The following is a 14,162-nucleotide window of genomic DNA, read 5'->3' on the forward strand; positions in this document are numbered from 1 at the left end:
TCATCCAGGTCATATTCATTTCCAAAAAAGTAAAAAAAAATAATTCACTGGATACTGTTTCCAAGTTTGAAGACGTTTCATTACCCATCCAGGAAGCCTCTTCAATTCAAAATGTCTGAAATAGCGTTGAGTTCAAGGCTTTATTGAGTGACCAAAGCAAAGCCTTGTTTTTGCTTAGAAACATGCAAAATGAAACTGACGAGCAGGTCCACCCCTTAGGGAAGGGGGTCGTTTTGTTTCTTTGTTAACATGTAATACACGAAACCTGTCTATATCTCTGAAATGGGGGTCATTAAAGGAAATTATTGACCTGGCTGAAGAGGCGAGGTGCTCTGATCCGCTGTAATGGGGTTGGGGTTGCAATGATTGTTTTTCTTTTTTAACATAGATGGCTTACTTCATTTCCCTCTCAAACTCCCTGTCCTCTTTGTCCAAAATATGAACATTCTGGTCCTTAAAAGAATGTCCCTTTTTCCATAAGGTGTAGATGTACCGCAGTCGCTCTTCTGTGTTGGGCCATGCATCTCTGGAGAGGTTGTTTGCTTTCTCCAATATAAAGATCAGAGCATTCCTTGCTGCATTGTATGGCATACACTACTCCCCTCATCTTTGGTCTGGAGGTTTTCTGATGCCCTTTTTTTGTAATGTGCATAACAGTCGCAGTGAGGTTTTAAAGGTGTTGCTCAATATTTCAACACAGTAACTGTTAGGTTAAAAAATGTAGGTTTGTAAAAGAGAAACTGAGTCCACACAGGAAAGAGATTCAAACAGCTCCTGCAGGAGTGGAAAGAACCTAACCCAACTTTCAACTCTTTCCCCGACCCCCCTCCTGCAGTCGTCTTTTATTAACAGAACATAACACATGGTTACAAAATAGAGTATTGTTCTGACAGAACAATTGATCAGGTCATAAGACAGGATGCTCTCCTCTAGACTGAATCACAAGGCAGAGTGAAGCATCTCCTTGCTTCAATGCTTATATGTACATACATTCATTTTATAATCATCATTGAATAAACAGTAACTCTGAGGTAATATTAGTGCACTATACAGAATATGAAGTGCAGCATGATTTAAAATATCCAGAATTTAATACTTCTGGATATTTAAGTTAGAATGTATTTTATATGAGGTCTCCAGCTAATCTTATTGTCTATCATTAATTCCAATAACTTAATTCCCTTAACTCTCTTCTACTGTTACATTATCTATCAGGATACGTAATTTCACAGTGTCCAAACAACATACACTTGGTTTTATTCAAATTAAATGCTAGTTTATTAATATAAAACAAAGTTAATATACCAACCAAGCTGATCCAAATTATCACCTGTATAAAAGATGTTACTATTGTCTGCAAATTGGCCCCAATACTGACCCCTGGGGGACACCATGAACAATGTCCAAGCAAGATGACTGGCTTTCATCCATTTGCATAAATTGTTGCCTGTTGCTTAGATAACTTTTCAGCCAGAGCAGTACTATTCCCCGGATGCCAAAACACTCCAATTTCTTGATTAATATTTTGTGATTTATTGCGTCAAAAGCTTTTTTCAGATCAATAAACACACCAACTGCAGATTTCTTATAATCTAATTCAATGACAGCCATTGCTGTAGATCTTTGTGATCTAAATTCATACTGATTTTTGGAAAGCAGTTTATGTTTATTAATGAATGTATCTAATCTATCCACAAATAATGTCTCCAAAGTTTTGGAAAATTGTGGAAGTAGAGAAACAGGTCTATAATTTGTGAGATGGTGTCTGTCCCCACATTTATAAAGTGAAATAACTGTGGCAATTTTCATCTTTTCTGGAAGTTTACCCGACTGAAATGACAGATTGCAGATGTATGTTAGAAGCTGAATCATTTCCTCAATAGCGTTCTTAATTACTGTCATATCAATGCCATCAGAGTTAGTTGACCTCTTACTTTTACTGTTATTGACAATATCTCTAATTTCCCTTTAGAGATAGAGCTCCAGTTGTTGTAGCATCCGGGATTTTTTCTGTCAGTTTGGGTCCCACACTCACAAAATATGTATTCAAATTATGAACAACGTCATTAATGTCCTCAAAATTGCTATTATTTACAATAAACGGGAAATTTCATTTTGCCAGTCTTTCTTGATAAAATGATTCAATGCATTCCAAATCCCTTTGATATTTTTCTTATTTCTATCTAATAATTTACTGTTACAATTCTCTTTAGGTATTTGTAGAATATCAGTTAATTTATTCTTATATTTCTTATATTTCTTACCTACCTCCAAAGTTCTATGTCTTATGAAATCTATATAGTTTGTTCTTTTTTTTGCAGAAATTTTGCAAATCCTTTGTGATCCATGGGGCTTCTGATTTTTGTTTTTATGAGAGAACATTATTAAAGGACATTTTTTATCATGTAATACTTTAAAGGTAAACAATAAATTATCACGTGCTATATCTACATTATCTTCTTGCAAAACTTTATACAAGATGAAACACATTCCAGTCCAAAATTATTTTCTTTATAGCATCTCCTCAACATCTCTCATTTACAGCAGCTCTCCCCAAAGGAGATGCATGAAACCCAAACATTATTGTAGATGAACGCAGTCTGCACGCTGCTCACCTGGTTGTAGAGGGCACAGATGTGCAGGGCGGTATTTCCCGAGGCGTTTTGAGCGCTCATCACGGCTCCGTAGAACAGCAGATGTTCCAGATGCTGCACATGTCCATGACGGCAGGCCTGCACACAGACACAGAGCAGCTGACTTTTAAACAGAGCCTGAACTCCAGTGCAGTGTCAAACCATTACCAGTAGATGTCAGCCTGAAGCAGGGAAGATCTCGAAGCCAGGGAGCAGCTGGTAGCCTCGGTTTGAACCCGGCTGTAGAGTTAAAGAGGTCAATAAACACTAATTTAACAGGGTCACAAAGAGCTGCTCATCTGGAAGTTCAGGTGTTTATGAACTGAATTGGTTTTTAAATTACTGAGAGATTGATAGATTTTAGTTTAGTCTAACATAATATTCAGCTATACTCTACTTATGTGTTTGCCCCCCTCTCTTAAGACTATTGAAATCAAATACAAGGTTTAACCTCTAAGAGCTTCTATGGATCCTCCTGAGGGCAAAAAATTTTGTATATTTTATAAAAAGAAACATTGGAATCATTTTTTTGCTGGCTGACTGGATGCTCCACATGATTGAAGGTTCTGTCCTCAATATGCTGCTTTCATTAATTCTGGAGAATTTATTACATTTATGCCCCATGTAAAGAGAAAGTCATGAATAGCCGATAAAAATGGACAATGATCTGATTTTCTACAGTTTTACAGAGATTATATCACGTTTTAACATTTTTGAAAGAGACAGCAAAGTGCTTAGGCTGCAAAAACAAAGAGTTAGGTGATCAAACTTTAAAATGCACTGTGAGGGCATTAAAAATGGATGTTGCTTATGTTGCAAGAAAAGTCATCAAGCTTGCAAACATAAGCGATGCAAAAACAGCTGAGTTACAGCTTGTAGTCGAGCCGATGTCTGATCCTCATGCAAAATGTCAGAGGTCTGTAAGGTGAAGCCGGATTGATTTAAACAGACTGAAAACACACCGCTGGGAGAATATCTACAGAAACACAAGCTGGGCTGATGCTGTAGCACTGCTTCACCTCATCTCCACCCCAATAATGTTGTTATCAGTAAGATTCTGAGCAACTAAATACAAACAGCCGTAAATAAATTGTAAAGTGGAGCTTTTCTTAATCTGGTCATAAGTGTAGGTTCAGGAGAAATCGTTTCCTAGAATATTAGACAGAGTGAGCATCACCTTGACTGTGTTCTGCTGCTGGTTGACAGCTGATTGTTATCACGCCTGAAACAGGACGGATGGAGAAAGGCTGAGATTTGGCAACTCGACAGGGAGGGAGATAAGCAATCGGATGAATCCAAAGGCCTAAACACACTTGTGTGTGTGTGTGTGTGTGTATACGGGCTATGCAGAGGCTCAGAGTTTGTCGCTGCTGCAGGGCCGCTCTTTAAACGGCTTTATCTGCTTCACTGAGGAAACAGCCGCCAAGACTGGGAGCCAAAGCCGAGGGGAGAATGGTTTGTATTCCAAGACTGCTGCAAGAACCAAAAAGAAGCAACCTCTTTCTGTGTGTGTACCTGGTGAACCTCGTGCCAGCCGTTCTCATCCTGGGTGCAGACGGAGGCGTGGTGGTTAAGCAGGAGCTCGCAGCAGCCAGGGTCTCCTCCCACCACCACGCTGTGGTACAGAGGCGTCAGACCGCGGCTGTCTTTGTAATCTGGAGATGCTCCCAACTCCAGCAGCGTCTGGGTGAAGAGGGAGAGAAGACACGTTCAAGTTTTTCCATTTAAAGTTTGTCTTACTGTGTTTAATGCAATGCCACAAGGCTTCAGTAAATGCTTAATTTTTTTCCAAATGATGAAGTTAGACATCCATCAAATCAACTTTTTCATCACACCATGCAGAAGGAAAAGGGACTTTAGGAAACTTTAAGTCTTATTCTGTCTTCCTGGTGGATTAAAGGTAAACTATATTAAAATGTACCCACGTAGTTTACAACTATGGAGGATAAAAAGTGCCAAAATTAAATAAATAAATAAATAGAGCATTAAATAAATAATTAAATGTGTCAATAATTAATTAAATGTGGAATTAAATAAATAAATGTGTCATTCATTAATTAAAACCACGTCACTAATATAAAGTTATCTAACACCTGATTGGTCACCCTGCACATTAAGGCGAAGCAAATCGATTACAGAGACTCGATTCGCGTTAACCCCGCCCCCTAACTTTGAAGGGTGAGTTTGACAGATTCCTTTAATGGTTTCAATGCAATGGGACACAGGACCATGAAATAATTAAATGCACACTGAAATAATTATATAGATTTTTCTAATAAAATGAAGACGTATTTTATTAAATTAATGACACATTTATATATTTAATTCCTTATTTATTTAATGAATTACACATTTAATTAATTGTTTATCGCTGTATTTATTTATTTAATTGTGGCACTTTATATTAGTGAGGTGGTTTTTTAATTAATGAATGACCCATTTATTAATTTAATTCCACATTTAATTAATTATTGACACATTTAATTATTTATTTAATGCTGTATTTATCTATTTAATTTTGGCACTTTTATCCTCCATATACAACTTTTCTAAATAGAGTAATAAAAACAACAAAACCTGAATAAAACAACCAAAAATTAAAAAATATTGCCTGGCTATGCATGGGGGGGTGGGGGTTATTGTTATTTTAGATAAAATTAAAAACTTCCAAAATTGATCTGAAAACTGCTCGCCAAGTTGACTTAGAGATTTAGTACAGCATTTATTAAGCACCTGATTACAAAAATTCTCCTACTAAAGGTTAGCCATGTTTATAGTTTTTATCATAGCTAAAGTATAACTAAGAGAGATAAAAGGAGGAAAACAGTCCAGGGAATCATATTGAGAGATTTTTTTCAGTAATTTATTTGTAAATTATGTTGTAAAATAAGCATTTGGTCAATAAGAAGAGTTCAGCTCTGTATTATTTCCTTTTTCCTGTTAGTCTTCACCAGGTTTGCTCACAGCAGCTGGTATTTTGGCCCATTCCTCCATGTGGAGGTGATGTTTTAGGCTATCACTGCACAGTATATCAACTCCCTCCACCAGAGCTGGGTCGACCCCCTAAATTACGTGACACCAGTGAACTAACAAGCAGAAACAACTCTGTTTACATTCGATAAACATGGAGCAGCTCTGGTGAGAGGGATTCAGGCAGATAATAGAGAGAAACAATAAAGCACACTGACTATGCACTGGCTTCCTTCCATTTTACTCTCCATTGTCTGCTTTCATGATTTCTGTCGCACTGGTGACTTCATCAACGCCAACCCAGTGTGATGATGTCACCAGACATGTATCAGTGGGGGGAGAAAGGCCAGCGAGGGGTTAGACCATTTTTTTTATGCCAGTTTGGAAGCGAGCCAAACACTGATTGTTAGAGGGTCGAACCATGTTTGAAAAGCACCTTTTAACCTGCTTTTTTCAGAGGCTTTAAATATTTTATTTATTTATTTTAACAAAGTAAACTCAAACGGGGCTTATTTTGCTATCTGCTTTTCAAAGCTATCTGCTCAGGAACCTTGAACGAAAATGTTTTTTGCGCAGGCATTTCACATAAACTAAGGCATTTTACCCGGGGATATGTCCCCCCAAATATACAATCCTAAAGACACCCCTGCTTTTAGCCCACCTGTATTTAATACAACAATAAGCAGGAGCGAAAGAAAAGGAGGCATAATGTTTTCTCACCATGAGTATGACCTGGTTTTTGGAGCGGGCAGCTTTGTGAAGGGAAGTCATACCATCCTTGGCCCTGAAGTCAAGATGAGCTCCTCCGTTCTTCAACACCCTAATCATCTCCACAGCATTGTCCAGCTGAGCTGCAAACGTCAGCGGGCTCTCTGAAACACAGAACATTTCAGTAAAGGAAGGAGCCAGAAGGGGTGTTTGCATGTGGTTTCAGCAGAGATTTTCTGCATCGCATTTGTTTTCTTAAAGTTTACCCTCTGTTTAAATCAAAGCAGCAAGGCGAGGAACTCCAGGGAGAGAGCCTGTGAAATGAACAACCAAGGGAAAACTGTGCTATGATTCAGCACCAAACATTTGCAGGTAAAACAAACTCTTAGAACAACAATTCCCCTCCACTGGGAAAAGAAAAAAACTGTCTGTTGGGGTGAAAACAGCATAGCTGCAGCTCAGAGATTTAAGAAGAGCAAAGATGAAGATGGAAAACTCCAACAAGGCAAATAAAGACAATCAGTTGTTTTGTTCGTCTCCTGAGCTTTGATTTTTTAATGTCTTCTGGTTCTTTGGATTAGGGAGGAATCAATTAATTTGAAATTATTTATGAACAAGGATCGCTGTTAAAAAGGATAAGTGTGTTTCCTCACTAAAACTGTCAAGGAAAGCGTGTTTAATAATCTCCTTCAGTCTACAGACTGTGTCCTTCCTTTCTGGTTGCCACTGATGCACATATATCTACATTTTACACTGCAAAACAATCTAGAAATGAGCAAAAATGTCTTAAATTAAGTGTATTTACTATTAATTTGAGTAGGTAAATGTAACCATCTGCCAATGGAATGAGTATTTTTACTCTTAAAATAACATAATCAAATAATATGCACTTGAAATAAGACAATGCAAATGTGTTTTCATATTTTAAATGTAAATCATCTTGTTTCATTGGCAAAATGTTTCTTTTACCTCCTCAATTCAAGAACAAATGCACTTGTTTTAAGAAAAAATGACTTATCTAGATTTAGATTTTTTCCAGTGTATATATATATATATATATATATATATATATATAAAAAAAAATATGATAAACACATGAAATGTCAAAGTTTAATCAACTAATGGGTAAATATTAATAGTAATAAAACATTTATCTTTATCCTCAGGCTTACATTAGGTTAGGTTTTGGCTCAATTGTTCATCATCATCTTAAAAAATCACACCGTAACGTTTAGCCAGCGGCTCTAGATCAGGATCAGATCTGTCTGATTGGTTCTCTCTGGGTGTAGATCACAATATGGATTAGATCCTCCGAAGATATATAGGCGAGTTTCTTAAGGGATCCACCTGCACAGAGCATTAGCGCCATTTGTGTCACAGTAAGGCAGTGTTACTGTAAAACTAATCTTAGGGTATTCAAATGAATCGTATCTCCCCTTATGTATGAGAATATTTTATCTTTTTACAAGTGAACCATAACTTACCGGATCAATTGTTCTACAGCTGGCAGCCTTTTGTAAAACTCACTGAGAGTTTCATTCTGGTTCTGATCCCTATCAGAACTTTTATCCTCTCCATTATTTGCAAACTTCTGCTTAAATCTCTCTCTCTGCCCAGCGAAAAAGTCCTCCAGAATTTCACCATTATTCATTGTTTAGCTTTCTTTTTCTATAAACCTTATAAGAAGCTAGCAAGGTTAGCTTCTGCTATTCAAGTATTTTCATGTAATGACATAATTCCAAATTGCCTTTAAAGGAATTCAATTCTTAATGTGTTTTTTTTTTTGTTTTGTTTTGTTTAAGACAGTAACTGCACTCAAGCTGCAGCCTGAAACAAAGCAAGCGGATGCATGCTGGGTGTTCAGCATACCCACTAAAATCAGAGGATCAGTGAATGGAGGTTTTCTTTGGAACCCTGAAACCAACTGATCAGTTCAATGACCCTCAACAAATTCATTTCTGTCTAACCTGAAAGTTTGTTAGACTTTTACAAATTTCAGTTTTATTATTTTTACTCCCCACACAGGTTTTTAAATCTGTTTGATCTGATAAAAGCAGGTCAGCTGTCTCTCTATTAATTACAGAGGCATAACAAGCAGTGAAAACATGATTAAAGCCGCCATGATGATTCTAAATAAGGTCATCAAAACAAGACCCTTGAAGACAACAAATGTGTCCCAGTTTGACTTAACGTTAATTAGCTTAGCATGGAACCAGGGGATGTTTTGGCCCAGAAAATTCTCAAAAAGGGATCAAGTGCAGCTATTTGGGGGGAAAATAATTTTTTTAGGCAGTGGGAAATTCATTTGATAAAAAAGAAGATTTTAAAGAATGTCTAAAATAAAAAGTTGAACTGTGTCCAATGCTTAACAGGTGAATGACGAAACAACTTGCATTTACAGTAGAAAATGCAACAATTATGTTTTAGTATCTGAAGTCTTTGGAGACGTGTGCAGAATAATCAGCTTTCATCTGTCTGGGTTTATTTATGACTCTGGGTTTCTTGTAGAGCTTGACTCGAATGACGTCAGAGGTGCTGGAGGCTGAAACAAGTATGTCTTCGTCAGAGACTGTAGATAAATGGTTTCTGCTAAGATACAAGGACAGGAAACCCCTTGTAGATTAGAGAATTAGAGTAAACTCATGGTTTTGAGCATGCACAAAATTCTGTAATGCGGTTAGAGGCTTATTAACCTAAACTGGTCAAGATGGCTTCAAGCACAACTACATAAAACCTGAGGTCACTGTGCTTGCAATATAAGCAGGCCTAACAGACACACATCTCCAGATTGCACCTATGCTAAGCTGCTCACCCAGACCTAGAATTTAAATGCTAAATCGACCTTTCAGGTGTTGGAAAGCACAATATTATTAGAATTAAGAAAAGGGAGAAGGAGAAAGAGAAGGAAATGGTCTGAGAAGTGGTTATAATGACTAAACAATTGCTCAAAGGTCAAGGGTTGAGAGCGCAGCACAGGAATCAATAAAGTTTTGTAGCCTTCATTATTTCTTATTACTCTGATGACAACTTTCATCTTTATGGCGATTGTATTTGATGTAATTGAGACAAACTCTCATAATCATAAAGGTTGTGGAGGAATTCTCCTGGGCAGAAATGAACCTAACTGGCCAGGGAAATATCCAGCAGTGGATTTTTTAAGACTAAAAACTTTGCCTTTTTACCGTAAAAACATCAAGTTTGGTTGTGTGACTGGGATGAATGAATCAGGGATGAAGTTTGCATGCTCACAGAAGCAGCTTATTTCATTCCAGGAGGCTGGAAAATGAGCTCTGCTATCTCCCACAGAGCAGACAAGGGGCTTCAGGAGGCAGAGGAGTGATTTTAATGTTATTTTATTGATTACATCAAGAGCTCTGAAAGATTTCTGACATCAATAAGTGGTGAAGTTTGGTTAGTAGGGATCCAGAGTTGCCTCTACCCAACAGTAATAAGACTTTCTTTCAACAATATTTCTGAAAGCCAATTAGAAGAAGTTCAATTATCTTTCTAACGGCTCCTCGTCCTCCTGCCTCGCCTTTATTTGCCTCAGTGGACCACATTTGTTCTGACCGATCTCTGTCCACTCAATACTGCTCAATTTAACCCCAACTGCAGGGTTGAGATACTCTTGACACTTTCATTAAATAGTCATAAATAAACATAATTATCAGCCTTGGTACTCATGGGAAGTCAATAGCACTTAAAGCAGCATGGGTTAGCAAATTACAGCAATGAGTTTTTAAATGCAGGCTGCCTGAGGACAGCATGATAAAGGTGGACACGAGTGAAGCTAATCCTCTCTCTCTGCTCGTCCAGGAATAAAGGAGGATTTATTCCCCTCCTTTCAAAGATAACAGCAGTGTCTTTTATCTGAATGAGAAAGTCCTTATTGGCTGATTGGCGTCCGCAGGTGTGGAAGAAGATAAAGCTTGTGGTGCAGTGGAGGCAAGAGCCTTCCAGAGGGACAGCTCTTAACCCCGCTCCGCCTGCCGCTGCAGACCAGAGGGGTTTTTACTGCTCACTGACAACGAAGGTGAGTTTAAACTCTTCTGAAATAGCAGAGTTGGTCATTTATGAGGAATTCCCGCTGGTTCAGCTTCAGCCCGATGGAGTAACGTTCAAACTGGCAGTAGAACCAAAGAGTCAGCTTTCCTTTCAGCTTTTACAGCTAAAAACTTTTTAAAATTTCAGTTCATTTGTAGATGGTTGTATATTTGACGAACGTTGCTCACATTTTTATTTGTCACTTAACTAGGATCTTTCTGAAGACAATAGAGGAAAGTAACAATGTAGCTTAAATACTGTCACCCTTATCACACTGGAAAGAAGATCTAGAAAAAAGTAAAAAATATCTTAAATTAGGTATATATACCCTTAATTTGAGTGTGTAAATGAGATAGTTTGCCAATGGAATTAATATTTTTACCCTTAAAATAAGATAATTAGATAATATGCACTTGAAATAAGACAATTCAGTTGTGTTTTCTTATTATAAGTGTAAATTGTCTTATTCTATTTGCAAAATGTTTCTTTTACCACCTCAATTAAAGAAGAAATGCACTTATTTTACTTTAAAATTACTTATCTAGATTTCGATTTTTTCCAGTGCACACATCCTTAACCTAAAGAGGTTGTCTGATTTTGAAGATGTGCTCTTAGGGGTGTGTGCTTGGTTCACTCCTCTGCATTGATGCCTCTCCATCAGCTGGCTTGTGATGTTAGCAGACAACACCACCATGGTGGAGGTTAATTAAATTCAATTCAGTTTATTTCTATATTGCCAATTCACAACACATGCCATCTAAATGCATTTAACAATTTAACCAGATCACAGTCAAATTGGTTCTCTAAGTTTCAGTTAAAGAATCAGTTTCTTTAACTCACACAATGACAAGTGCCTCGAATGGAGATCTACCATCTGACCCAGAGGTTTTAAACAAACAACAGACTAACCAAGGAGGTGTTGTGTATGTCATAAGGACCAGAAGTAGATAGACAGTAGAGACAGCGCAATGTGTTGACCTTCATCTCCTCTAACCTGACCTGGAACCAAAACATCTGAGCTTTGAGATGGACGCACAAGGGGATGGCCTGCCCTTTAGAGCTGTGGTTCCAAACTGGGGGTATACGTGCCCCTAGTGGCCAGCAAGTGGACTGCAAGGGGTACATGAAAATATTTTATTTCTTAGGTAGTAAAATAAAATATGTCTGGGATCTGTTCTGCTTTGTCAGGACCCAATTGAAGAATTAAACAAGCTTTTATCAACCAAAAAGTAGGTATTTTTTATATGTTTGCGTTCACCTTCAGCTGTAACCCACATCTAAATGAAGCAGAGGAGCAGTCTGGTTGTACAGCACAGCCTGGTTATTCACACTGAGCTATCTGAGCTCATCAAAGCAGCTCAGGTTTCTTGATGAAAACAAAGTAAAACTAATTAAGTCAATCTCACTATAAATTTTATTCTGTATTTTTTTTCCCAATTCATCAAGTTTAAATGTGATTATAAAGGAGTTACTCATAGGAGCTCCTGTTTTATAAACACAGGTTTGTAGTATATACATTTTTTTTTGTTTTTATTTTGATTCCTTACTAACTTCCTTGCAACATATTTATGTGTTTTTTTATGGAAAGCATACATTTATTAAAAAATTAAATGCTCAAATTAAAAGATTAAGTAAAATAGTCTTTATTTTATTTATTGTACGTTCCACTTTTGGACAATCATCAATACTTTTGACTGAGAGGAGGGGGCTTATGGTAAGACAACATGCCCAAAGGGGAAAACAAGTCAAAAACGATGGGAATCACTGGGTTAGAGTAGCTGAGAACCTTTACAGAGCCGCAAATTACTTGCAGTGGCGCCGCCTTGCGGAAGCGGCCTGATGCAGCAGTTTTACAGCTGCCCTCGACAATTTTGTGGAATTCTCAAGAGCTGTAAAACTCTTGACAAACTTTTGTTTATAAAAAGATAAAACATATGCATCGATCCCGCATCTACGACATCACCTGCTGGAGCTACGGTTACAAAACGCCTTAATACAGCCACTCTTGATCTTTTAAAAAGCTGCGGTGTGCTACGGATGGAAGTGGAAAACAGCCGGCTCACTGAGCAGGCCAGGACGATGCAAGCGGGGCAGCAGAGGCGGGCTAACAGTGAAGCTAAAAGGAAAACCCACAAAACACCGATCTCATAAATCCTGCTCTCCAACTAAGCTCACTGGATAACAAAATGGATTATCTCCGACTCCAGTTAATCAGGGCTAAACCAACAGTTAAAGAAATCTTAAAGTGGTGTGAGGGCGCCATGGAGAAACTCCAAAACTGTTTTAAATGCTCTGACTGGAACATCTTCAAAGCTGCAGTCACCAGTGACAACAAAATAAATATAGATGAGAATGCCTGACTGTGTCAGCCTACATGAACAAATGCATTGAGGATGTCAAAAAAACATCATCACCCGAGCAAACCAACAGCATCGGACGAATGGGGAGGTTTGGAAATCGCTAAAAGCATGGAAATCAGCTTTCAAGTCTGGTGACAGAGAGACACTGAGAACTGAGAAGGATCTTTTCCATGATGCCAGCAACACCAGGAGAATGTGGCAACGCATACAGGTGATAACTGACTACCACACACCCTCCCCTGACTTCCTAAATGAACCAAACAACTTCTTTGGAAGGTTTGAGGCACAAAACAGCCAGACTTAAAGCCTTTACACACCAGGGGGAGGAGGCACTCAACCTTGACATAGCTGAAGAGAGGAAAACTCTGAGGAGAGTCAATCCAAGAAAGGCCCCAGGCCCCAATAACTCACCTGGGCAGGTGTACAAGGACTGTGCAGGTCAGCTGTCCTCATAGTAATTTTTAACACCTTCCTGGATCAATCCATAGTTCCAGCATGCTTTAATTCTCCCACCATCATTCCATCACCTCACTCAATGACTACCAGCCTGTTGCACTGACTCCTATCATGATGAAATGCTTCGAAAGGCTGGTTAAAGAAAACATTATCTCCAGTCTCCCCCAACATGTGACGCGTTCCAGTTCGCCTACAGACGAAACCGCTACACTAAAGACGCCATCTCCTCTGCTCTTTCCCCGAGCCAAGCAAACCTGGAGGAGAAGAAGATCACCATGTGTGAATGCTGATCCTGGACTCCAGTTCAGCTTTCAACATCATCATCCCACAGCATCTGATAGGGAAAACCTAAAAGCAGGTCTTCGATACATTCCTCTTGGCTGTTAAACTTCCTAACACACAGACCTCAGTCAGTCGAGGTTGAACAGGACTCAGCTGATGTCATCACCCTAAGCAGAGGCTTCCCTCAGGGCTGCGTCCTGAGCCCCCTGCTGTTCATCCTGATGACACACACCTGCATCCCCAGGTTCACCACCAAACACATCGTGAAGTTTGGAGACGACACTATGGTGGCTCATCTCATCATTGACAACATTGACCAGGACTACACAGTGGAGGTGGAGCGGCTGTGCTGGTGCAGAGATAACAGCCTGATCGAGAATGTGGAGAAGACGAAGGAAATCATTGTTGACAGCAGCACCATATTCCTGGGGGTGCACATCACAAACACCCTCACCTGGACTGTAAACACCACCACACAGGTCAAAAGGGCACAAAAGCGGTTGCACTTCCTGTGAAGGATGAGCAGAGCCCACCTGCCCCCACCCAACTTTGCAGCCTTCTACAGAACCATGGACAGCGTTCTGACCAGCTGTCTCACTGTGTGGTGTGGAGGCTGCAGCGCTGCAGACTGGAAGAAGGTGAGAAGAATGATGAGAACAGCGGAGAAAATCATCGGGGCTCTTCTTCCCTCCATTAAGGACATTTTATC

General features: G+C 38.9%; 1 protein-coding gene across 1 annotated transcript in view; it reads right to left on the reverse strand.

Moving 5' to 3' along the window:
• The window catches only part of LOC107097712 (SH3 and multiple ankyrin repeat domains protein 3-like), a gene marked incomplete at its 3' end in the record, with an annotated part of 206,675 nt that overhangs the window by 35,547 nt on the left and 156,966 nt on the right, over positions 1–14,162 (reverse strand). The window contains exons 6-9 of the mRNA XM_015394969.1: positions 13,686–13,821; positions 6,324–6,475; positions 4,149–4,316; positions 2,616–2,732 (exon numbers count right to left, since the gene is read on the reverse strand). Coding sequence (XP_015250455.1) covers positions 2,616–2,732; positions 4,149–4,316; positions 6,324–6,475; positions 13,686–13,821 — 573 coding nt within the window. The remainder of the gene's footprint in view (positions 1–2,615; positions 2,733–4,148; positions 4,317–6,323; positions 6,476–13,685; positions 13,822–14,162) is intronic.

Source organism: Cyprinodon variegatus, unplaced genomic scaffold, assembly GCF_000732505.1.
Source record: "Cyprinodon variegatus isolate N-32 unplaced genomic scaffold, C_variegatus-1.0 Scaffold716, whole genome shotgun sequence".
Classification (NCBI taxonomy): Eukaryota; Metazoa; Chordata; class Actinopteri; order Cyprinodontiformes; family Cyprinodontidae; genus Cyprinodon; species Cyprinodon variegatus.